The following is a 25818-nucleotide window of genomic DNA, read 5'->3' on the forward strand; positions in this document are numbered from 1 at the left end:
GACATACACATACCATTGCAAATATTACAAACTTACAACTAACTTTAAACAGGAAAAGTGACGTTGGACATACACATACCATTGCAAATATTGCAAACTTACAAGAAACCTTAAACAGGAAAAGTGCCGTTGGACATACACATACCATTGCAAATATTGCAAACTTACAAGAAACCTTAAACAGGAAAAGTGCCGTTGGACATACACATACCATTGCAAATATTGCAAACTTACAACTAACTTTAAACAGGAAAAGTGACGTTGGACATACACATACCATTGCAAATATTGCAAACTTACAAGAAACCTTAAACAGGAAAAGTGACGTTGGACATACACATACCATTGCAAATATTGCAAACTTACAAGAAACCTTAAACAGGAAAAGTGCCGTTGGACATACACATACATCTTCTGAAATAACAGACTTAAACGTTAGCCTTGAAAATAAAGCAGATAAAACATATGTCAATGAAATATACCAAAGTTTAGTTGGAACAAAAAATATTGAAACTATTGTTGGTGACTTTTCTTTCAATGAAGAAAACAAATATTTTAGATGGCAGTTTGTACATTCCTTAAAAATGGTATACGGTATAAACTCATTCCGAAAAATAACAATGAAATGTATGTAAGCTATAAAAAGAACGATGGTACACAAGTTAAAGTTCCATTAGACAACAACTGCTACTTAAACTTATATGGAGACGAACAAAAGAAATATTTCCGAGTTTATGAAATGACAGATATGACATTGCCTGACCCAGCTCCAGCACCATACTATTATGACTATGGAGATGACAACAGAACACCACATGTAGATGAACAAAAGCTAACATTATATTTAGATTTTTATAGATATAAAAGATATAATGCAATAGAAAAAACGAGAATAGTATACTATTATATAGATGACAGAAATAAATATTATAGTCAAGATTTTACCTACCCTGAAAACATAAGATTATATTATAAAAAATATTCTGACACAAACCAGAAGAAACCTGAAATAGTTGCACTATATTTTAAGTTCAAAAGAGACAATCCTGTAATGTCTCATATGTTTGATTTAATGAACCAGTAGGTTCTATTTATACATCTATGGAAGCAAGAGGTCCTCAAGTAATGTTTGGTGTTGGTGCATGGGAACAAATAGTCGACAGGTTTTTGTATTGTGCAAACTCTTCAAAGGAAACAGGTGGAAGTAAAACGATTTCAGGTGAAAATTTACCTGCACAAGTCACTACATAGATTTAAGTACATCTCAAGCAGGTTGGCATAAGCATAGATATTGGGATTGGTCAGGAATGACAAAGGTAAAGGATATGATGTTAAAGACGACGTTAAGTTTGCTATAAATTGTTACTGGAGTGACACTCAGGGAGAAGGAAACCATACACATTTCGTTTCAGGATATACGCAAACAACGGGACAAAGTAAAGACTACATGCCACCTTACATGACAGTTTACGCATGGTATAGAATTGCTTAGTCGTCATTTTCAACTTCTTTAGCATATTCGTCAGGAGTTGTCTTATATTTGTTAGGAACTGTCTTTGAAAGTATACCACCTTGAACTTTGACAAGTTTGAAACGAGGTCTGACAATAGTAGTTTTATCTTCTGCTTGCAGTCTGTACATTTTGCCATGTTTGCCTAAAACTTCATAATATTCTCTTGTATACTTTCTTCTATTTTTACGAACACGAACGTGAGTACCTGTCGAGTTCCCATTGTTGTCATAGTCAATAGTATTTTCATATGGGTCGCGTTTAGGTATTTCTATTTTTACTTTGTCACCTTTCTGAAGTTTGAAGCCCGGCATTCTTTCTTGTTTGTCTCTTTTGACTAAATTATTAAATATATAGTCTTTCTCTAAGTCAGGGTTGTTTTTCATTTCTTCGGGGAGTGGTTTCCCAAACCTTTTTGTTTACGGTTATTGTAAATATTTAAAACTTGTCTCATCTTTGCCTGGGAGAAGTGTCTATATTTGTCGTCATATGACATTTCATTTGCTTCACCACCTTGTGGTTGGTTTAAGTCTCTTAACATTTTTATACATCCGTCAATGACACCAAGAGCAGAATGGTTTTGGTCGACAATGAAATATTGGTTTACATTTTTTGAACGCAGATAGTTTTTTACATCGTCTGATTTGAAAGAACTTTCACAGTCAGATGTCAGTTTTGTTGGATGGTATTTGTCAACAAATATTGTCAAAGCTGCTAAGATATCTAAATATTTTTGGACTGTAATGGTATGGCTTCACAGTATCTTGTGTTTTGACCGACAAATATTAGCCAGTATGGTGGTCCATCTTCTCTATACCTCGGAATGTTTTCCAAGATATCCATAAACCAAGCATTTGGTGTTGAACTAAAGATTTTTACCATGAGTGCTTTCTTTGTCGCTTTAGAAACATAGGGGTCCTTGTTTGGATTCGTCATTTTTTAACCCATAAGAAATGGGTTTATTTGGCGCGTTAGCAGGAGTTGCATCTAGATTTTTGCCCGCAGTGGGAACAATAGCCAGAGGTGTATTTGGAGTTGGAAGGAAGATTTTGAGTACATTAGGTATACTTAAAGAGAAAGCACAACCTATTATACAAACTGTACAGAAAGGTTGGATGTAGCACGAGATGCAACAAATCTTATTCCAAATCCTGAAACAAGAGGAAAAGTTCAAGGATGGATGGACAATGTAGGAAGACAAGCAGGAAACTATTATAACAAAGCAAATGACTACTATAACCAAGCAGGACACTATATGGACCAAGGTGAAAGATTCTTTAACAGAGGATATAACCATGCACAACAGTGGGTAAACAATAACCAACCTCAACCGCCTCAAACGTGGGGAATGTAAAGTTTTTTATTGAGATGAAATGAACAATACAGCATTGAGACAAATGGGTTCAAGATGGATTTGTCGACTTCCAGCAGTTACACAACGTGTTTGTCAAGTTCTTCCTATACCTCAGGAAGTTTTAGACCGACTTAAAAACAACAACAACCAGTTGAAAACAAACAAACTAAAATTTTTACTGAGATGAAATGACCGAAGAAGTTGAAACGGTAGATTTGACACCACAAACAAAAAGTTCAGAACCATTGTCAAAACCTGTCAAAGAACTTACAGATGAAGAGAAAAATTCAATAATAGAAAGTGCCAGGTCTGGAAATACAAACCCTAACTACAAAGTCACTTTTCATAAAAATGGAACGGCTAGTATCTCAAAAAAGAAACAGACTCTCACAAATAAAATATTGAAGTCTGAAGGAGCTTTCGAGACAACAGATGGAAAAGTTTACTTCACTGACCAACAGTTCATTATAGAACATCTCATTGACTTAGAGTCGAAATATTCTAAACTTTACAACAAACACAAAAAGTTGAAAGGAAAACAAAAACAAATGGCATATGATATTTATGAAGATGTTGACGACACAACTATTCCTGCAGGTGAGGTAAAGTCAGCGGAACCGAAAAGTGACGAAAAACCGATAGAAGAAGAAAAACCAAAAACTGAAGATAAACCAAAACCAAAGTTTAGTTTCCAAACTAAACCAAGTCAACCTTCATTAGCTGGTATGGGTTGGCGTCAAAGACTTATGGCTTCAGGCGGTTATGTAAAGTAAAGAGAAAAAAAATATTTTTTTATTTTTATTTGAAATGTACGCTGAGTTTGTTGGAGAAGACCGTCAGACAACATGTTTGTTAGATGAGAAATATGAAGTAAAAACGTTTTTTAAACCATATATTTTTACATATATTAAATGCTTCAGGTTGAAAAACAAAGAACAAAAGTAGCAGATACAAAACCGTTAGACTATATCTTTACAAATGCTGGTATGACTATTTCAGATGAAGAAATTTCATCCCGAACATACAGGTTTGACTATCCAGTTCGTTGGCTTCAAAGTCCTTCAGATGCAAAGGCAATAGGATTTAGAAGAGTTTTGTTTTCAAATAGAACTAACGCGTTTATGTTCGCAGTATATTTTCATGGGCAGTATAAAGGTTCTGATGGTCTTATAGACAAATTTGATGAAATGAGGATCTTTACAGTTCGTTCAGACGAAAGTCTTGAGAAAACTCTAAATGACTTTCAAACTCAAATGAACAAATACTATTGGGAATTTCAAGAAAAATACGACTCTTTACTAAATGGAACACTTATATCTGAAACTAGAATATGACAAGATGAACTCCACCGTTTCATTTCAAAAGATTGAAATTAACCCTCCAAGAGATACAGAGTTTTTATTTTGGCAAGTAGACAAACGTTCTTGGGCACAATTTCTTCGGTTACTAAACCAGAACGAACCATTACCACCAGATGGTCCATTTAAATTTATACTTCCACCAGCAGATTTGACAGTTTATAGAACGTGTTTGACCCTCAAAATGTTATGTGTCATGCAAGTTTCAGTTCAAGCAACAATAGTTTTCTATGTATCGGTAAGGACTTTTATGACTTTGCTTCTAAATTCTACGAACCACCTAGTAACAGTTTCTCTGACTTTCAAGTTTGGTTCACAACAAATGGTGTGCAGCATATAATACCATTGTACTATGACTTTTATCTCGAATTGTCTTTCATATACAACTACGGAAAAGTGCTGAAAAAGTATTGAAAAATATATTTTAGGTGAAGTGGTGAGATCTCACCTCTTTTTTCACCTGTTTTTTCACCCGTTGAATTTTCATGAATTTCCTTAAGATAGAAAAAAAGTGAGTTAAAATGAGATGTTTACTGAGGGGTCCTCGGTCCTCGGTCCCTCGTCAACTAACATCTTTTTGAAAATGGTGACAACATGACATTTTGACAACAGTCGGGAAAATGTCAAGACTTCTTCATCGTAACGAGTGTAAATGAACCAAAAATATATTTTAGGTGAAGAGGTGAGATCTCACCTGTTTTCTCACCTAATTTTTCACCCGTTGAATTTTGTATAAAAACCAACCGCCGGAATTCCGGCGGTTGCTATATTCTTCACAAAATGCTTGTTTTGAGGTCGAGCCACTTTTGGCTCCACCTGTTTTTTCAACCAAAACTCTTGAGTTTTGTTCTGAATTCGGCAAAAATATATTTTAGGTGAAGAGGTGAGATCTCACCTCTTTTTTCACCTGTTTTTTCACCCGTTGAATTTTCATGAATTTTCCCGAAATAAAATAAAAAGTTGGTTTTTTAAAAAAAATATTTTTTATTTTGTATGTAAGAACAGAAATGTCAGTCGAAGCAAAAACGTTCACGAACAAATCTAATGGCGAAACATTCACAAAAGGCACTTACAACGGTATTGAAGTCTTACGTAGAGACAAGGATGGTTATATAAATGTAACAAATATGTGTCAGCAGTTTAGGAAAGACTTTAGAAAGTTGTTGGAAAATAAGTCCTGGGAAGAGTATTATAAGGCATTTTGTGAAGAATATAGCAACCGCCGGAATTCCGGCGGTTGGTTTTTATACAAAATTCATGCAGGAATTCCAGATGAAATCAAACAGGTTAGAGGAACGTATGTAGACCCAAGACTTATAAACTATATAGCAATGTGGGCTTCTCCAAAATATTGCATAGCAGTTGGAAAAATTATGGACTCCATAGACAAGAAAGTTCATGAGAAATTAGATGAAGAAGAACTCGAAGATACAGTAGAGAATGCTAACCTTTGTTCGAACAAGAAGTTAGAAAAATGCATGAAAAACAAATAGAACATGAACATGAGATGTGTTATGGTTATAAAGATTCTCCATACGAACTAGACCAATGGGAACAAGAAGATTTAAAGAGAGAATTTAGAGAATATGAACTCGCTAAGATAGCATTTGAAGCTGCAGAAAAGAAGTTAAAAGTTTGGGGTCGTTTTGTACAAAAATATTGTGAGTAAATGAACCATTTATTTTTATTGAATTCGGCAAAAATATATTTTAGGGTAGATGGTTTTTAGGTGTCACCAGGTCCCTCGGTTAAACGAACTTCTCTGAAAAAGTGTGACAACATGACATTTTGACAACAACACAGGAAATAAACTTCTTCGTATATGTTTTGTCAAGACTTCTTCGTAAATGTTTTGTCACCCGTTGAATTTTGTATAAAAAGCAACCGCCGGAATTCCGGCGGTTGGTATATTCTTCACAAAATGCTTGTTTTGTCAAGACTTCATCGTATATGTTTTGAAGAACTGAAGGTGTCACCAGGTCCCTCGGTCCCTCGGTCATTTTAACTTCTCTGAAAAAGTGTGACAACATGACATTTTGACAACAGTCCAGGAAATAAACTTCTTCTTCGTAAATGTTTTGTCATGACTTCTTCGTAAATGTTTTGTCAAGACTTCTTCGTAAATGTTTTGTCAAGGTTTCATCGTAAATGTTTTGTCAAGACTTCTTCGTATATGTTTTTGTCAAGGTTTCATCGTATATGTTTTGTCAAGGTTTCATCGTATATGTTTTGTCAAGGTTTCATCGTAAATGTTTTGTCAAGACTTCTTCATCGTAATGAGCGTAAAGGACCCAAAAATAAAGTTTAGGTGAAGAGGTGCGATCTCACCTCCTTTTTCACCTGTTTTTTCACCTGTTGAATTTTCATGACTTCTTCTTCGTAAATGTTTTGTCAAGGTTTCATCGTACATGTTTTGTCAAGGTTTCTTCGTATATGTTTTGTCAAGGTTTCATCGTACATGTTTTGTCATGACTTCATCGTATATGTTTTGTCAAGGTTTCATCGTACATGTTTTGTCATGACTTCATCGTATATGTTTTGTCACCCGTTGAATTTTGTATAAAAAGCAACCGCCGGAATTCCGGCGGTTGGTATATTCTTCACAAAATGCTTGTTTTGAGGTCGAGCCACTTTTGGCTCCACCGTATTTTTCAACCAAAACTCATGAATTTTCCCGAAATAAAAAATAAAGTTAGTTTTTTTAAAAAAATATTTTTTATTTTTATTGTAAGAACATGTTAGCAACAACAGCACCAAACTCGTTAGTCATGAACCCAACTTCAATGTTAGTAGAGATGAAAAGCTTCATTCCTTCTTCATATACTTTCGAAACAGAAATCCAGAAGATAAAGCAGGAACTTCTCCAAGGAGATTTAGATTGCACTGCAAAAGATGAAACAAATGAAGAATATCTTTATGAAATGCAGGATATTATTGACCATCTACCTAAACTTCCTGAAATACAACAACAAAAGCTCACTATTCCTGAATTCGATGAAATAGAAGTCAGACCAACCGACTCGGTAGAAATAAAGAAGTTCATACGAAAGGTAAACTATGAGTTTCTTGGATTTCATTGCAACCACAAAGTCATGGACAAAGACTGCGACATGGTATATAAGAACATCTCTGACATATATAAATCTGAAGAATTTAAGACCTACGACAACTTTGTTTCGTTAGTTGCTGAATGTGTATGGCAGATAAGAGATAAAGATAGAAGATGTAAAATATGGAACGAACAAATAAAACCCGCAACTTTTGAGTTAAAGAAAACCATTGACGCTATAGTTGTACTTGCAGGTCAAATTTCAATGTACAATGCTAAAATGAACCCACAATGTTCTAAATGTAAAGCAGCAATGAGGAAATATAACTACTCCGTCAAAGAGATAGAACGTATGCGAAACGACTATGCAGACTTAAAGACAGAAGCAGAGAAGCCAGCAGAAGATAAAATGGACATATTGGCATTTCTAAACAAAAACTATCCAACTGCTGACGATTTCCTTCTTTCAGATGTCAAGAAGAAATATAAAGATACATTCAATATTGTGAAAACTTTTGACATACTGACAGAAGAAATAGAAGCCACAAAATTGTTTAGAATTTCAAATATACATCGTACAATTCATGTAAAACGCTTATAAAAAAAAGAGGTGAAAAAACAGGTGAAAAAACAGGTGAGATCGCACCTCTTCACCTAAAATATATTTTTGGTTCATTTACGCTCATTTCGATGAAGTCTTGACAAAACATGTACGATGAAGTCTTGACAAAACATTTACGAAGAAGTCATGAAAATTCAAGAGGTGAGAAAACAGGTGAAAAAACAGGTGAGATCTCACCTCTTCACCTAAAATATATTTTTGTCTGATTTACGCTCATGTTTGACAAAACATTTACACTCATTTCGATGAAATCATGACAAAACATATACGAAGAAGTCTTGACAAAACATGTACGAAGAAGTTTTGACAAAACATGTACGATGAAATCATGAAAATTCAAGAGGTGAGAAAACAGGTGAGAAAACGGGTGAGATCTCACCTCTTCACCTAAAATATATTTTTGGTTCATTTACACTCATTACGATGAAATCATGACAAAACATATACACTCATTTCGATGAAGTTTTGACAAAACATATACGAAGAAGTTTATTTCCTGTGTTGTTGTCAAAATGTCATGTTGTCACCATTTTCAAAAAGATGTTAGTTGACCGAGGGACCGAGGGACCTGGTGACACCTAAAAACCATCTACCCTAAAATCGTGAAAAAATGACCAAATTTCATTATATAACTGTTATATTTTTACCAAGTGAACTTTAACACTTCGTAAAAAAATCCCTGAAATCATATCTTTTATACATGAAAATCGTAAAAAATTGCGATTTAGACTTTTTTTGGTCTTGCATAAAACACATGAAAATCGTGAAAAAATGACTAATTTCATTATATAACTTTTTTTTTACCAAGTGAACTTTAACACTTCGTAAAAAAATCCCTGAAATCATATCTTTTATACATGAAAATCGTAAAAAATTGCGAGTAGGGAAAAAAACCTGGTCTTGCATAAACTCATGAAAATCGTGAAAAAATGACCAAATTTCATGAATTTCCTCATATGTTTGCTTCCCTCGGAAAACCGAGGATAGAGATTCCATACGAAAATCGTGAAAAAATGACCAAATTTCATGAATTTCCTCATATGTTTGCGACCCGAGGAAAACCGAGGAACGAGATTCCATACGAAAATCGTAAAAAATTGCGAGTAGGGAAAAAAACCTGGTCGCCTAAAACACATGAAAATCGTGAATTTCCTTAAGATAGAAAAAAAAATAAAGTTAGTTTTTTTAAAAATATTTTTTTTATTTTGTATGTAAGAAACAGAAAATGACAAACACTGAGTTTGAAACAGTTAGAAAGATAGACAATGACACCAAAATGGTTAGAATTGGTGATTTAAACGTAAGATACTCAAAGAAATACAAGAAATATTCTTTGTCAGACATTTTATCTCCATCTGGAAAGAGAGCAATCGACTGGGTTAGAATTGCTTCTAGTCAGAAAATTTTGACAAGAAATCCTGAGCTTATGATATCAGTAGCATTCTATGGAACAAGAGCATATCTTATAGACAAAAGTCTTATACCAATAGTTTTGTTATGGTTAGACCCAGTTGTTGATATAACTTCATAACATATGGTTCATTCGATACTGAACGTTGCAGTGAAGGCTTACTTTACATCGTTCAGAAACCGAAGGACTTCAACACAAAAAGATATAAGATAGGAAGAACATAAATATAACTCAAAGATATGACAGATAGTCAATAGAGTTAAGGTTGTGTTTGTGAATGATATGAGAGCTGCTGAAACAGAACTACTTGAAAAGTTTGAGAAAATGTATGGTGCTCCCACGAAAGGTAAAGAAACGTTTGAAGTAGATGAGATAGATAAAGCTATAAAATTATTTGACGAAGTTGCTGAAAAATACATGTAAAAATAACGTTTATTTTTGGTCTTTTGTGAAAGTCAGGAAATAACGCTAGTTTTTTATAAAATATTTTTTTTATTTTGTATGTAAGAACAGATATGTCAACATCAGAGAACACAACAACTGCTATCGTTCATGAAGCCATAAATGAAGAATATGAGTGGGTTCAGTATAACAAACAGTTACGTCTCATTCGTTCGGTCAAAGACGATATGTACCAAGTGCAAAGTATTTTGAATGCTCTTCGTTCTACAAAGCAAGCATTCATTGGTTTGAAACCAGACAAAGAACTTTTAGAAGAATTTCCTCATATGTTTGCGACCCTCGGAAAACCGAGGGTCGAGATTCCGTACGAAAATCGTGAAAAATTGCCAAACGGTTTGAGAGGATATTATGTTCATAGGCTTCTTGTAAATGCTGTAGCAATGTGGGCTTCACCTCGTTACGCTTGTTATATTTTCATGATGTTAGATGAAATTCATAGACAAGAACGTGAAGAGATGGAAAAGAAACTTCAAGCAAAAGATGAAGTCATTGAAGCAAAGACAAAAACATACAGAAAAGAATACCACGTTCGGTACCAAAAGGAAAGGAAAAGACTATAAGTATATGATTTATACTGAAGAGTTGGAGAAAGAAGAAGATAAAGATATGGTTATGTTGCATTTAGTCAGAAGAAACAACAAAAGCTTTTACGACCTTGCTAAATTTACAAATCTGACAGAAATTGGTTCTATCGCGAAAACTTACCGATTTCAATGACACCAAATGAAGATGTGAAACAAATAGTTCAAGATACTTTACCTCAAACACACTATGATATTAAAGGTTGTACAATACTTACCTTCAAAGAAGATTTGCCGCTACTGAAAGAAAAAATAACAGAGTATTTTGACAACTTCAAACAAGTAGAGTAAATGAACCATTTATTTTTACGCTTGACTTCAGATGGCTCAGGTAGCTCTAGATGGTAAATTGTCTTGTCAAATCCTTCTGGCATTCCGAGTCCTTCCATCCGACATTCCGAGTCCTTCCATCCGACAAGAAAAAAATTTCCCGACAACTGGAAAAAAATTTCCCGACAACTGGAAAAAAATTTCCTGACAACTGGAAAAAAATTTCCTGTTGTTCGTCCGTAAACCATTCAAATTTTCGAAAATTGAGAACTTTTTGGTCGAACGACAGAAAAAATTTTTCCTTCAGACAGGAAAAAAATTTCCCGACAACTGGAAAAGTCCTTCCTTCCGACAGAAAAAGTTCTTCCTTCCGACAGGACACAAACGAATGTCCGACGTACCCCCAACCGAGTCCATTCCAAAGCCAGAAGAACCGACAGCCCCAGCACCACAACAGACTAAGACTAAACACTTACATTTTTCAAGCTTGACTTTTTACAATTTGAACTTTGTTTGCGTAGATATGAATTCTGAAAGAAGTATGAGGGTCTTGTATGACTTTGTACTTCTCCCATAGTTCATGTCTGTCAAACTTACCTGCCATGGACTCTTTCATAAGTTCCATGAAATCGTCTTCGGACAATCCGGGGAAAAGTACAATGTCAGTAAGTATTCTCTTTACATCCTTACTTAAACTCTTGGCTGTCTGTACACAAATGACAACTGAGATGTTAAAGTGTCTGAGCTTCTTAAGAATTCGACACATGTCTTGTTCTCTGTTCTTTAACAAAGGATGAGAGGCGAAATCATCTAAGATAAGAAGACATCTATGAGGGTAAGTCTTCCAATCGTAAGATTGCAATTTCTTCGAAATGTATTCTATCTCTTTCTGTTTGTTTCTGAAGTGTTTCTTCTCTAATATTCTCTGCATTTCCTCATTTGGGTCTTTAAACTTCGAATTTATATACTCATTTATAGCATTATACTTCAAAACTCTTCTTTGGTACTTCTTATCCAATCTAACAACTCAGAGTCTTTTATACATACTAACTTAGACTTTTTTTATAATATCTTTGAACGAATTGACGGTTTGGTCAAATTGACCAGAAGTACTACAAATGACAACTAACTCATAGAATGGGTTCTTCTCATCTAGTTCTTGTTGTTGTGCAGCCATTTTAAGATAAGTGAAAGTCTTACCAGACCCAGGTGGTGCAATTAGACCTGTTATACCATTCTGAGCAAATAAGAACTTGTCATGTATAGGCTTTATCTGAGCATTTTCCAACTTCCTTTGTTCTTATTTAAAACATTCTCAAATTTTTTGTCAATGTCAGCAAACTTTTTTTCTAACATATTTTTAGAAAAATTAAAATTTTTATCTTTTAGAAAATGTCTAGCGATTTCGCTATCTATATTCGAGACAAACTTTTTGACAGCAAAACATCTGTCGACCATAAAATCTTACATAGTGTAAACAAGAAGGTGAATTTGTTCTAAAGTTCTGTTTCTGGGAATATGACAAGAACCATAAAACATTAAGCAGAGAAGTCTTAAAATTTGTCAATGACAGACTTGTTGACAGAGATGACGCCTCTTGGAGAGATGAAGTCCAAAAACTTCTTAGAATGCAAAGAAGACACATGCACTGTTCTTGAAGATGAAATAGAAAACAGAATAGAAGAGCTATTAAAGGACAAAGAACTTTTACAAAAATATGGTTCTGAGAAATTTGACATAACTCCACCAGAAAAGAAGAAGAGAGAAAAGAAAGAAAAGAAAGTAGAAGAAGAGAAGAAAGAACCTGAACCAGTTCCAGAGAAAAAGAAATTTGACATGTAAAAATAAAATTTTATTTTTAGAACATTTCTGGGTCAATGTCAATGTTCTCTTCCTCTTTAGGAGCAAACACTGGCTTAGACTCTAAAATCTTTTTACCCAATTTACCTTGAACTTCTACAACTTTAGACTCATAATATTCATAGTCGTCTGCTTTCTTTGGTTCATAAGGTATAACAAGTTTGTATGCTTTGCCTTCTTTAAGGTTTGAAAACCTTCTGTCAAAACTTTCTTTGACTGCTAACAAACCTTCTATGTCTAAGTCTTCAAATTTCGCACCATTTTTAGTCACAATAGCAAACTTAACTGGTTCGATGTTCCAAACTTTGCTGAATGAAGACTTTTCAAAATGGTAGAAGTAAACATTCAAATATGTGAATGGGTCTAGTTCTTCTTTAAGTCCTGACATGTACTTGTTTACTGAGATGAATTTTGCCATCTTTTCTATCGGATAAAAAAAATATTTTTTTTTAAATTTACTCAGAAAAATTTTTCTTTGTATATACACCATTCTGTACGTCTAAAAGACTTTTGACATTTGCCAAGAATGTTCGTTTAGACGCTGTCATATAACCATACTCTTGACAATATTGTTTATACGAGTCGTACAATGACCTTTCATCTAAACACTCAAAGTCAGTTTCATCTATGAACAGTTCATATACACTCTTGTTTGCTTCTAACAATGTTTGTCTCTCTTCGGTATGTGGAATTTGTCTTGGATTGAACTTTGAAATATCTAATGTCATAAAATATGAGAACAAGTGGTTGTAAAAGTCAGATGTCAAAGTTTCTGCTAAGTCGTCAAAATATTCTGTATCTTGCATATGAGAATCTGACGTTCTGACAACTACATATCTTCTGTCAGAACTTTCTAACTTCATCGGAACAACATTGTTTGAAACCATAACGAAGTTTGCAACATTTTCACAAAACTCTTTGGTCTTTATATTTTCTTTCAACAACTCCAACTTTGTCTGTTATAAGACTCTTCAAAGCATCTGAGTTCAAAACTTTTGTTGTATCTATACTTTGAAGTTCGTTACATACTATAAGTTTCATATTCTCTATTGAAGAGTTAAATTTACCGCAGATGTTTTCTAAGTTTGTCATATTCGGATTCGAATAACCTTCTAACAGTTTGCACAAAATATCTGTAAAGAATGTGTTCTTACCTGTTCCTTGTTTTCCAATTATAATGAGAGCAGTTTCATTTTTAGCACTTGGATGTTGTAAGATGTTTGCAAACCAACATAAGATATACTCATAGACTCTTTCGTTTCCATTGCATATAATTTCTTTGACATGGTCTAACCAAGCTTCTATAATATTTTCTTTCCATTCTACTTGTTCGTATTTATATCCAGTGAAGATAGAATAGAAGTTTGGAGAAGGTGTATAGAACTTTATACCTCGAACTGAAAAATCTTCAAGTTTTGACAATAAGATATCCCAAGCATCTAACATCTTCATGCCAACTTGTACGACTTTTATTTTCTTAAGTTTCTGTCTACATTCTTGTTCTGAAACTATTGTTGCTCTTGGTTTGTTAAAGACTACATCCCATTCTTTCATAACATAACATTCTGGGGCAGAGTCGACATAAATGACTAAACGTTTCAAATTCTCGACTGCTTTGTTATAGTCTCTAAATGGACACATATTTCTGAATGTTTGGAAGTCATAAAATCTGAAACATCTATTCTGTACATTTTTATAAAAATAAAAAAAATATTTTTTTTTATTCTTGAGCTATTTGTTGCATTTGTTGCATTTGTTGCATTTGTTGTTCTTGAGCTATTTGTTGTTGAAGTTGTTCTTGTAATACAATACTTTCACCAGTTGCATCTTCCAATTCGAAACTTTCTGCCGTCATTGACAAATACATAGGACATAAAAGTTTTACAGGAACAAAGTTTGCGTCAACTAATGTCAACGTTATACTTGCCAAAGTGTTTGAGTTCACTAAGGTTGAAAATTCTGCATTCGAATGAACAATAGGCAAACCAGCAGAGAAAGTATTGTTTATACGCATAAGTATCTTTTGGTCATAGTAGTTTCTGTCGACATTCGAATAGCACTTTGAACCTAAGTTTGAAAAAATATATAAAATAGGTGTGCTTAATGTCAATGGAATAGACATTCCTTGTATGACACCTTTTCCTGTTATAGGAAACTGTTGGTAGTAAAAACCAGATATAAGTTTTGTATTATAGCTCATATTGTTTATAGTAAACTCAGTCGGACATCCAAACATAATGAAACCTGCTCTAGTTGCAGCACATGTTACACTCGTCCTTAAAGTATTAAATAAGTCAACAAAACCTGTTGGTGGTATATCTGAGTAAGTATCTTCAAAGGAGTATTTTTTACCATTCACAACAATAAAATCTTCTGGTGTCAAAAGAGCAAAACAAGCTTTAGTCGTCATTGTGTTTAAGGTTAGTTTACAATATCGTCCTTGAGGACTTTGTAAGTTTGTTGTTATAGAATTATATGACTCAGGGTTTTTAGTCGTAATAGTATAAACCATTATATCTTCTGCCATTTACTTAGCAAATAAATTTTAATGAAATGTTGTGGTCGTCAAATATTTTTATAACGTCTGGGAAACTATACTTTAAGTTCAACGTTTCACCTCCTTTCATAACGTATATCTTGTCAATGACATTATATGAAACACCACAGCAACTAATGTCGGGTTCTATTTCTTTGATGTTTATATCGTCTGCCTCTGTCAAAGTTTCAATAGTTCTTTTCAAAACTTCATGAGGTGCAATGACATATGAGTTCACTTTTACAGGGTTGTGTTCGACCAAGTTTAACATTATACCTAAAGCTTGACAAATCTTCTCCTGAGTTTGAAGTTTGTTTTCAGTTGTTGGTAGTCATTTCGAATATCTGCAACAAACTTAAGTCTCTGCTAACTTCAGGGTATGTTGGTTGTTCTTTTACAGGAACAATTGTTATACCATCTTCGTCTTCGTATGGTTTCCCCACTTCAACATCTCTTTCTTTGACATTGACAATAACACTTTGACTGTTTGTTTGAGTTGGTGAATTTAACTTCACATCTGCCACCGCCATTAAACCTTTTGAAACACTTACGCTTCTATTTTTCGGAAATGACATTTTACTTAGAATAAAAAGATGGACGTATTCGGATATCTCTTCGAATTGAAGCAGAACAAAGTTTACACACACAAACAATACAAATACATTGACAGAATAGTTCTTTATACAAACAATGGTAAATGTTATAGAATAGCAGTCTTTGCTGAACCAAAATATTTTCATAAAGCAAAGAAAGTTGGTATAACTGAAATGGTGAAAGTTCTTGAAGCAGACAAAAATATAACAACAAAACTTACAGATATTTCTAAAGGAAAGTTTATAATACAATTTTATGTCAAAACTGGCGTACTGTCAATATTTGACGGAGAGAAGTCAGTTCAAGAACAACTTACTGACCTGCTGCCAAAATCTGCTCGATGGAAGCTGTCGTTATGCCAATCTGAGGAGCCCCAGCAGGTTTCATCGAACGAATCTTCAAAGAGCATCTTCCGTGAAAAGTGCTATTGGTTTTGTAAACTTCTTTGCTCTCAGTTCATATGGACCGTCTCTGTCACCAGTATATTGTATTTGTACAGTACCAACAGTTGAAAATACCACCCATAAAGTCTTCTGAGTCAGCAAATGGAATGCCAAGCCAAAAGTTTGAACGGTCTCCATTTGTATATTGAGTTTTTTGACTTCCTGTATGAGTCCATACTTTCACATATGGCATAATAGAACTTTGCATTTCAGGGTTAATGGTTGTTGTGAAGTTGTTGTTAAAGTTCATAGCATCTAATGTCAAGTTGTATGACCTCATATCCTCAACTGTAGAATATTCTTCTCTTGGATAATATTTGCCATCTATGTTTATATGATATTTAATACCAGGGTTGTAGAAACAAGAATAGTCATTTATAGTTCGTCTGAACAGTACAAACATAGTATCTGCATGTTTCATTGCAGTTGTTAAAGCAATATCTGTTCTTGCACCTGCGGTTCCTGGATTTTGGTTTCCAACTTCACCTGCAAAGTCTTTGACAGATATTTGGTGTATAGGGAACATAAGTGGAACTGCAATATATTTGGCAGCTAAAGCATTTGAAATATCTGGGTCCAACATATAGACTGCAAGTCTGCTTTCTATTCTCTTGCATTCAAACTGTTCGCATGTAAACCTAACTGGGTCCCAAGCAGTTCCAGCAGCATTGAAATAATACTTTACTTCAGTGTTGAGGTTTGAGAAACCAAAGTCTAAGTCAACTTTGTCTTTGCAAAAGTCACAGAACTTGGCTCCACCAGTTCCAGCTACAGTAAGAGTGAATGGGTCTTGCGTTGGTGCAATGACTAAGTTATTTTTGCTTGGAGTAAGTTCAATAGAAATTTTTCCTGCCCAGTTTGGCAAGTATCTTAAAAACCTGAAGATGATGAAAGATGACAAAGGAACTCTAAGTTTCAGTTTTACTTTAGTGACAGCATTTCCATCTGAACCAGAAAGGTTAACATAAACTCCTGGAACGTTAGGGTCAAGTCTTCTTATTTTCTCAATAGTTGCATACTGGTCTGTTTGTTCTCTAGCTTGTGGTTGTACTGAGTTTCTCAAAGCGAACCATTCATAGTTTGCCCATGTTACTGTTTGAACTAAGTCAGAGTTAGAATATATCTTATATCCCATGAAAACTTCTGGAGCATATTGGTATCCGACATAGAAAATTCCATTGCAACCTTTCTTGTCAGACAACTTGGCAGAAGGTTTTATTTCAATGTCTTGTTCCACGTATAAGAATGAGTTGTCAATAGAAATTATATGAAACCTGTCGCAAGCAATATCTACTGTTGTTGAAGAACCTTCTCCAAACTCACCTACATTTCCATAAGAAACAGCAGTTGTATATTCGTAAGTTCCAGGAACTATTTCTGACCTTCTAATGGCATTGTCGCATTCGTTATACCATTCGGAAACATTTCCATTCATGGCATCCAAAACTGTTGGCGTTATATTCTGAGCGGCGTACATTTCATATGGGTAAAAATATAGAATAGTTGGATTTATATATCATAATAGAACCCACTCGTACCAAGCTTTACTTTCTTCCTGACTGAGTTTTTAACTCTTCTTTTTCCTTCATTGCCACTACTTTCACTTTGTTCTTCACTACTTTCACTTTGTTCTACTCTTCTCTTCTTCTTTGGTAACATGCCCTCTGCTTCAAGTTGTTGCATCTTTGCATCATGTTCACCTAGTATGTTGTAAATTTCCCATGTCCTTTTTGCCTTTAGGCTCTGGTCGCCCATCTCAGGTATCCTATATCCTAGAAAGATTTCGTCATAGTTTGTATTTGAGTCTTCGCTTATTGTTTGCATGACTCTTTCCTGAGTTTCCGGTTCAAGCTCTTCAAATATAGCTTGTCCATATGGAATAAGCTTGTTTCCAAATATATGTTTTTGTAGCCATTCTGGTTTTCTTTCCATGTTACCAACAATATCTTTTGTGAATGGGAAAGCTTTTACCCAACGTTTCAGTCTTGCGTCATTTATTTCTGTAGTTGGTTTTATTTTGTCAAGGAACATGTTTTTCAATACTAACATTTCATTTGGTACTGTCCATTTGAGTTTTCTTAAATATTCATCCCTTCTCAGTTCATTGTCTGCAAAGTAAGTTTTTATGACATTTTGTAAACTTTCGTTTGCAAGGTCATGTACAATAGGTTCTCTTCCTTCTCTCTCCCTAACTTTCTTTCTAAACTCTTCACCAAATATACCATCTCTATGGTTCTGTGTAGTTCTTTGAGATAAATGTTCTAGAACGTCAGGTGTTATATTTCCATCAGCCATGTTCATTTCATACTGGTTCAAAATATCTGCATCTTTCATATCTTTCAATGGCATTAAAGCCGCGCTGAAAATACCAGCTAAATCTGGTTCACCATTCACTTCCATTGCGTCTACAACTTCTTGGAATTGTGGTTGTAAGTTTATGAACCACCTATCCGGGTTAGCTTTATGACCCCATCTCATTGTAGTTCCATAGTCTGCAGAAACAAAAGTAGGTTTGTTTCCATATTGGTTAGGTTCTGAATGAACTTTAAACAATGTTTCATTTCTATATGTTTTGTTGAAATTTAACCTTTTATTTTCACCGAGTTCATCCAAAGATTGAACGTTATATGCTCGTAAGTAAAAAGGGTTGTTGTATTTGTGTACATTTTCTTTCAGTTCTTCCATTCTATGATGAATATTTTCATCTGATGTTGGAGTCTTTTGTATGTCGGCGAACATTTTTCGATATTCTTCTACTCTGTCAGCCGAATTTTTCTTAAACTCTTGGAAAGATTCCATATTCACCTCATACTCTTGTTGAGGGTCAAGATTTTTCGGCTGTTCCAAATCTTCATCTAGTTCTGTGAAGTTAGTTTCCAAAGGAGGGACTTGTTCGTTTCCTTCAGGCTCTTCTAGCTGTTGTTGCTGAACTATTTCTTCCATGTCTGGTTGTATCTGAACTTCTTCCTGTGGAGTTTCTTGTACCTCATCTGCTGGCATTTCATATATTCCGAGACCGTTTTTAACAAGTTCCCTATTTAAGTCATCCGCATTCATAACCCTTTCTTCTTTCGTTCCGTCTTTATTTTTTACGCGTTTCATGAAGATAGTTGAATTGTCATTTAGCTCTGACACCAAATATCTCGGAGTAAATTCGTTCATGTCATTTGGATGATATGCTATTAAATCATATCCCTTAGCGAGCTTGTATTTTCCAGGTTTGAAATTATATCCCATTTGGTGCTGAACCATAAAGCTAAATAGGTTCGGGTCAGTATTTCCTTCCTTGAACTTTCTAATAGCTTCTTTATATCTGTCACTAAAGTCAAGAGTATCTGGGTAACCATAGTCTTCTTTAAGCATTTTTAAGAAATCTTGGTTTCCTTGTTCTCTACTTCTTTTATGTCCTTGCTCTGTTTGTGGTTGTTGTTGTGCAGGGTTTTGAACTGTTGGTTGTGGTGCTGGTTGTGGAGGTGGTTGTTGTGGTGCAGTGTTTTGAACTGTTGGTTGTGGTGCAGGGTTTTGAACTGTTGGTTGTTGTGTTGGTTTTGGTGCAGGGTTTTGAACTGTTGGTTGTGGTGCATGCCTGTGTCTGTGTCCATGTGACGATGTAAATGTTTTAGGTAGTCCTGGTGCAGGTGCTTCTCTTGGAGGGTTTGGTGGTATATAGGTTCCACTAGCTAGTATATAAGTTCCACCAGCTGGTATATAAGTTCCACCAGCTGGCACATATGTTCCATCTGCAGCATAATGTCCTACCTGACTTTTCGTTTTTAAGAAAGCATTTACTAGGTCTGTTTTGGTCTGTTGTAACTCTTTTTCTTGACTTTCCACAACAGTTGCTCTAACGGCGTCATAGGCACTTTGAACTGCCTGTCTCGTTGCTGCATCTGTTATTTTCGTCATATTTTGTGCTACTTCTTTTAACTCTTTGTCGAAACCTTCAGACTTCAGTTTCTTTCCAGATGAGAAGTCGTTCACTTGTTTCACCTTACTATGAAGAGCTTCGAAGGCGTTCTTAAAGTCAGCATTTGTTAAAGCTTCATTTGAACTGTCTTCATCCGCTTGTATTTTTGTCCTTATTGACCCTATAAGCTGGGCTGCTTTAGCGTTGGCTTGGGCATCTAACCAGTCATTGTTAGCTTTTATATATTCTGCGCTTTTCATTGCCTTTTGCATGGCTGCGTCGTTATTTTTACTTTCTTGTGCTAAGTTTTCATACTGTACGGTTTGGTTTTGCAACTGTAAAAGTTTTTCTGCCTTTACATTTGCTTCAACTTCTTTTTTATACTCATCGCTATCCATATATGTCTTCAGGGCTTTTTGTTTTATCTCTTCATCTTTCAGTACTTTATATTGAGTAGTATGGTTTTTCAAATTTATAACATCTTGTTCCATTTTTGCTACTTCTGCTGCTTTTTCTGACACTTTTTTCGCATATTCCTCTGTACTTAGTTCTTTCAGTTGTTCTTCTTTCTTCTTTTTCTCTACGTTTAACTCATTGAGTTTCTTTGTGTGTCTGTCATATTCTAGTTTCTTTTCGTTTTCACTTATTTGTTTCTGTATGTCTATGTTTGACTTTTTGACATCTGATATTTGATTTTTGAGTGAACTCAAATTCATTTGACTTTGAGGGTTATAAGCTGTTCCGTCTGCAGCTCCACCATAGCCTGCCATTTTCGCTAAAAGTGCCGCTCTTAAACCTCCACTCTGTGCACCAAGAACTCGGTTTAAGAGCATAGGGTTGCTTGACATTTGTTGCAACATAGTGGGGTCATTCAGCATTTGTTGTTGCAACTGTTGTTGTGGTGTCAGTTTTACTATTGGATGTTTCAATGCTCTCTTCCTCTTACGTATATTCTTACGTAGCTTACGTGGCATTTTAAGTGAAGTTAAAAAGCGGTTTTTGACAGATGTTTATATGACACTTTTTGTTCAGCTCAAAAAACTACTCGGTCAAAGTGTTGTCAGTTTTGTAAAATAACGGTCCTATCTCATTCTATAAGGGGGAAAGTCTTCTCAAAGTATACTTCCTTGGAACGCCCGTAACTTTTCCTGTAGCGACGATAGATCCTTACTTGTCCGGACAAAGTTATACTATTTTGAGTGCTCTACAAAAAAAGTCAACGGCGACGACTCTCAAAAATTTTTTATGGGCTAGAGGGCGCAACGCGCCTGGAAGCCCATCCCAAGAAAAAAAAACTTCAGGGCTAGAGGGCGCAACGCGCCTGGAGGCCCCACTTCCTTTTTTTTTTTTTTTTTTTTTTTTTCCCTAAGTTAGAATCAAGTACGAAAAATTTTTTTGACAAAAAATTTCATAACCCTAATAGCAATTTGAGAAAGAAATGGGGGAAATTCATTTAAATGTTATGCAGACATTGAAATGCTCAATTAGAATTCATAGTGATTCGTATTCAGAGAAATGTAATCACCTTATTCAAATGAAATATTTTGATAATAAGATCTGATGAGCCAATTTTTCAATTTTATCTCTCAAACTACTGTAATAATATGTTGAAGTTCATGAAAAAAAATTCAATATTTACAGACTTTATATTCTTTCTCAAAAATGTTTTGAATGAATATATTGGTAACTAAGTATTTATCAATAATTTGTATAAAATTTTGATTTTAAAAAGAGCGTAAATTTTCAGAAGTTTTTCAATTTTAGAGGTAGGGCAACGATAGAAAATTTTTGGAAAAAAAGTTCGGAGATCTTAAACGTATCATATTCCCTGCATGGTTTGGTATCTTCCGCCATGCGTTGTGCCAAACATATTGACACTTTCCAATAATTAATTTATGGTATGAGTCACAGAGTTAGATTATAAAAAGAAAGTAAATAATTGCAATTAGAAATCATATATGTCGGAAATCAAATGTTGATGAGCAGAAACCTTTTACTCATCATAAAAGAGATAAATCACTAAAGATTTGTATACATTAAAATTTGATATTTGGTGCTCGAAAACTGTCTGATGGGACTCCTCCAAAATGAACCAATCTATCGCTGAGGACCAAATTAGATGATGTGGATGGTGTATTCTCTAATTCTAACTTAGGAAGAATGGGAACAAAACGAATGACGACAACAACATGTCAAACATAGATTAAATATCTATGAATCAATAAAGTATACGTGCATTGAAGGTGATAACGATCACTTGAGGCTTATAACTCTTTGACTAAATTATGCAATAATTAAATATAATCATTTTTATATTTTTATACTGATAGTAATTAATATACTATCCTGCTTAATAAATGATTTCGAAAAAAATTTGGAAAATCAAAGTATTTGATAATTAGTCAAATAATCAATTTACATCGTTTTTACTCATAAAAAACAACTAATTTTTGATTTTGATATCATATTTGATAAATACTCATTCCAGAGTTGACGTAATGTATTAATTATTGTTAGAGATATTGCTTTCGCAGCAAAATTCTTATTTCATGAAAGAAAAAAAAAATGATTTTATTCCAACAAAAACAAGTAAACAGATGAATGGAAACGTACTATATTTTCATAAATGTAGTAATCAGCGTGTCAGCTTTTGTTTATCATGTTCGAGTCAAAATGTATTAACTTGTAATAAGAAATATTCGAAGATTATATGAAGTATTGAGCATTCTTTGTAGAAATATTTGTAATTCATTACTAACATATATAATAAAGTTGTTTTTTTTTCCCTTATTGCAATAATTTTGTCTGATTTTAATAACTTTTCATGTATACGAGTTGTGTGAATATGCATCATAGTATGCGTAAATATACTTATTTGCGACGAATAATGTGGTTGCATAATGGAGGTGCTAAATTTTGATTTTTAATATGGGGCTTTGGTATGTATAATCATGTTCTTATCTCAACGTAGGAGTATTGGTGCAATATGATTAAAATTTACGAGGTTGATCTTAAATTGAATAATTCTGGAGTATAAATCACAATGCAGCTAATTCTATGTTAAAGATAGATACAGATTGTAGTAATCAATTAGGGAGTACAAATTCATTCTTTCATTTCTGTCGTATTGAGCAGAAAGGAAGAGATCATAACCCTAGGAAAAAAAGCCCAAATTTGTCACTTTTCATAATACGTTAAACTCAATTCGCTCGGCGAATGCCGAGCACACGTACTCATCATTCAACATAATATTCTCATTCTTTGGTTATTATAGTGCCAGACAACACAAGATTTCAAAGAATTACTTGAGTTTTCAATTAATCTTAATCCGATTTTAGATTTATCGAGAACTCCATCATCACAATCACATACTTCAGTGCGGTAACTACAATTATCCATATACAGAAGGAAGTTCTTTTCGAACAACTCATTTGGAGTCTGTTTTGGAAAGAACTTCTTTCTGTCCGACTTAATTTCATAGTTCCTGATCAACCAAAAGACAGAAACCACACACTATCTACTTAGGAAAGGAGTTCTTTCTAAATCTTCCTTAAATTGAGATTTTATGAGAGATAACCCTTCTATTGCACTTAAAAATGAACATTTTGATATCTTTAGTATCACACATGGTCATATATAGTATTTCATCTACATGAATACATTCATCTTTCGAAGTCTCTCATTAAATGGGAGGCTTCGAAAGATGAATCGTTTTATTCATACAACTTTAAATCTCGAACACATTTAGAGAGTGAGTATATCATTTTATTCTTGTTTTGAGTTTATTCTGATTCAAAATTGCAGTGAAAACAGAAGTTCACACATCATATCTGAATGTGAGCTCATCTATACTTATACGATCTCAATACCTCTACTCTAAGCATAAGGGGTGAAGTTATATAAAAATTATCAGATGCGTTGAAGTCTCAAAAGTATTGCCTGAATGCTTGTTTCATATTTGTCCAAGTAGTTTCAATGAATAAATGTATTGTTTTTTATAATTTCGATTTATTTTTAGAAAATATTCAATATAAACCTTTATTGTGTTATTTACATCTCATAAATTCTCTGTCTAAATCATATAAAAGCGCGTTTTACCCCTATGAATCAAGAAATTCATTCAATATTCATGGTATATTTATTAAATTTATACGATTTACTAATAATCAATATTATATCCTCATAAATAGCAATATATTTTGGTAATCTATGATAATCATATACAATATTTGAAATCAAATTTTCATTAGTTTAGGTTCCTTGTTAATAGTAAACCATTATATTTATTACTAATAATAAAATCTATGTGTCGTATTGAAATTCAATAAAATTACTTATTCAGTCCAAAAAAACAAATTAGATAAAATTTTTCTTTTTTTATGTAATTTTTGTTTTTCATTTTTCTCAAGATCCTAAGTTATGTTCTAACTTTTGACATCATATCCTATCATGCTAGGCTATATATTATAGCATATCCAAAAGGCAAGGAAATCTATCAGAGAAGCCTTTTTTAAAAAAATTGAATAAGCACAATTAAAATGAAGAAATTTTTGCTTTAACTGTTTCTACATATAATTTTTGAGATTTTTTATTTCATCTTTCTCTGAGCTATTCAATTATTTGATAAGAACTTCAAAAAAAAATAATTATTTTTCAAATGAATATCTTCATACATTCACCCGCCGGGACTGTTTTAAAGCTAATGTTTGAGCACACTGATATTATAAGAAGTATAGAAGATAGATTGAAATGCCAAGACCCTATAATATGCTTCCATAATAATATTATCCTTGAAAAACACTTCTCGTTTGACTTTTACGAAGTCAAAGATGGAGATCATATATATACAACATGCGAAAATGGAAGGTCAATTCTCAGGCTTTGTCAAGAATTGACAAAATCGATTACAATTACAAATCAACATGATAGATTTTCTCTTGAAAATTCATGTTTAAGGATCATTGATATGACATTTGTGAAAGCAGAAGGGTCCTTTAGTGCCAATCTTAAGCTTTCAAATTGGTATAAGAGCCTGCAAAAGAATGATAGCGGAATTTATCAAGTTATTCCAACAGTGATGCCTAAACGAGCAAAGAAACCTTGCTCAAAGCCTCTTCCTTCCTTTTGGTAAGAATTTTATTGATTTCATTTCTTTAGATAGTCGTTTGTATCTGTAATCTTGAAACATCAATTTTTAATTTTTTTCTTGTTTGATAAATAAACTTGTTGTTTTTTCTCAATAATCGAAACGATTTGCGAAAAGCAAAAGGAAATAACATATATCAACTTACAAAAGCTATAGTTAATTTAGAACATATTTAATGTTTCTATAGAACTATGTGAGATTCCATATTTGGTATTTCTTTTATATTATTTCTTGCAATGTCAAAAAATATAAAGCAATAGGAGAAAAATCATTATTCAAGCTAATGAAATGGTACTTTAGTATATTGTTTCTGCTTTATTAGATCATCGAAATGAAATTGATCTACTATATTAGAATAAAGCAATAAAGTACTAGGGACTAAAGTTCCTCCTTATTTTAAATTATATATGAAGCATATTTTTCCTAGATTTGCTCACTGAAAATATGATTAAGCCTAAAAAGGAGTTTGTGTTAGGCAGATGGAAAAAAATTTTCAGATACGGGGAGTCGAACCCCGCTCCAGCAGATGAGAACCGCTTATCCTAACCGATGAACGATGTCGGATTTAGATTAAACTTGAATTAAATAGTATAAAATAATAAATGACCTTATAGATTCAGATGGCAAAATTGAATTAATTTTATAAACTCAAAAATTATAATAAAAAGATGGTTGATATCATTGATACTTTAGCTTATAAAATATTTTTTTCAAT

At 33.6% G+C, this 25818-nt stretch overlaps 9 protein-coding genes, 1 non-coding gene and 2 pseudogenes across 12 annotated transcripts, besides 2 other annotated features; 4 read left to right on the forward strand and 8 right to left on the reverse strand.

Moving 5' to 3' along the window:
• Window positions 1-18585: part of a mobile genetic element that runs on past the window's edge.
• Window positions 1489-1824, reverse strand: TVAGG3_1032260 (uncharacterized protein; the record flags this gene model as incomplete). Its single annotated transcript, XM_051255216.1, has 1 exon — window positions 1489-1824. The coding sequence occupies one exon, from the start codon at window positions 1822-1824 to the stop codon at window positions 1489-1491; it is 336 nt and encodes a 111-aa protein (XP_051080790.1).
• TVAGG3_1032270 (phage tail repeat-like family) lies at window positions 3053-3637 on the forward strand (the record flags this gene model as incomplete). The annotated part of the gene is made up of 1 exon (XM_051255217.1): window positions 3053-3637. One exon carries the CDS (start codon window positions 3053-3055, stop codon window positions 3635-3637), a length of 585 nt encoding a protein of 194 aa, XP_051080791.1.
• TVAGG3_1032280 lies at window positions 5230-5891 on the forward strand (annotated as a pseudogene). Its single transcript has one exon. A coding segment is annotated over exon 1 (662 nt).
• Window positions 6958-7872, forward strand: TVAGG3_1032290 (organellar and viral DNA polymerase type B; the record flags this gene model as incomplete). Its single annotated transcript, XM_051255218.1, has 1 exon — window positions 6958-7872. The coding sequence occupies one exon, from the start codon at window positions 6958-6960 to the stop codon at window positions 7870-7872; it is 915 nt and encodes a 304-aa protein (XP_051080792.1).
• On the forward strand, window positions 10186-10638 carry TVAGG3_1032300 (annotated as a pseudogene). The gene has a single exon. A coding segment is annotated over exon 1 (453 nt).
• On the reverse strand, window positions 11099-11548 carry TVAGG3_1032310 (protein of unknown function, DUF4106 family; the record flags this gene model as incomplete). The annotated part of the gene is made up of 1 exon (XM_051255219.1): window positions 11099-11548. One exon carries the CDS (start codon window positions 11546-11548, stop codon window positions 11099-11101), a length of 450 nt encoding a protein of 149 aa, XP_051080793.1.
• Window positions 12476-12895, reverse strand: TVAGG3_1032320 (protein of unknown function, DUF4108 family; the record flags this gene model as incomplete). The annotated part of the gene is made up of 1 exon (XM_051255220.1): window positions 12476-12895. One exon carries the CDS (start codon window positions 12893-12895, stop codon window positions 12476-12478), a length of 420 nt encoding a protein of 139 aa, XP_051080794.1.
• On the reverse strand, window positions 13393-14031 carry TVAGG3_1032330 (uncharacterized protein; the record flags this gene model as incomplete). Its single annotated transcript, XM_051255221.1, has 1 exon — window positions 13393-14031. A coding segment is annotated over one exon (639 nt), but the record flags the coding sequence as incomplete, so codon positions are not given.
• TVAGG3_1032340 (protein of unknown function, DUF4106 family) lies at window positions 16136-17185 on the reverse strand (the record flags this gene model as incomplete). The annotated part of the gene is made up of 1 exon (XM_051255222.1): window positions 16136-17185. A coding segment is annotated over one exon (1050 nt), but the record flags the coding sequence as incomplete, so codon positions are not given.
• On the reverse strand, window positions 17560-18345 carry TVAGG3_1032350 (protein of unknown function, DUF4106 family; the record flags this gene model as incomplete). Its single annotated transcript, XM_051255223.1, has 1 exon — window positions 17560-18345. One exon carries the CDS (start codon window positions 18343-18345, stop codon window positions 17560-17562), a length of 786 nt encoding a protein of 261 aa, XP_051080797.1.
• Window positions 18586-18885: 300 nt separating the features above from the next.
• TVAGG3_1032360 (protein of unknown function, DUF4106 family) lies at window positions 18886-20931 on the reverse strand (the record flags this gene model as incomplete). The annotated part of the gene is made up of 1 exon (XM_001311637.1): window positions 18886-20931. A coding segment is annotated over one exon (2046 nt), but the record flags the coding sequence as incomplete, so codon positions are not given.
• Window positions 20932-23159: 2228 nt separating this feature from the next.
• Window positions 23160-23194: a mobile genetic element.
• A 2401-nt stretch (window positions 23195-25595) lies between these two features.
• Window positions 25596-25667, reverse strand: TVAGG3_1032380. Its single transcript has one exon. It is a non-coding gene; the product is annotated as a tRNA-Glu (tRNA).
• Between the last annotated feature and the right edge of the window lie 151 nt (window positions 25668-25818).

Source organism: Trichomonas vaginalis, chromosome I, assembly GCF_026262505.1.
Source record: "Trichomonas vaginalis G3 chromosome I, whole genome shotgun sequence".
Taxonomy (NCBI): Eukaryota; Parabasalia; order Trichomonadida; family Trichomonadidae; genus Trichomonas; species Trichomonas vaginalis.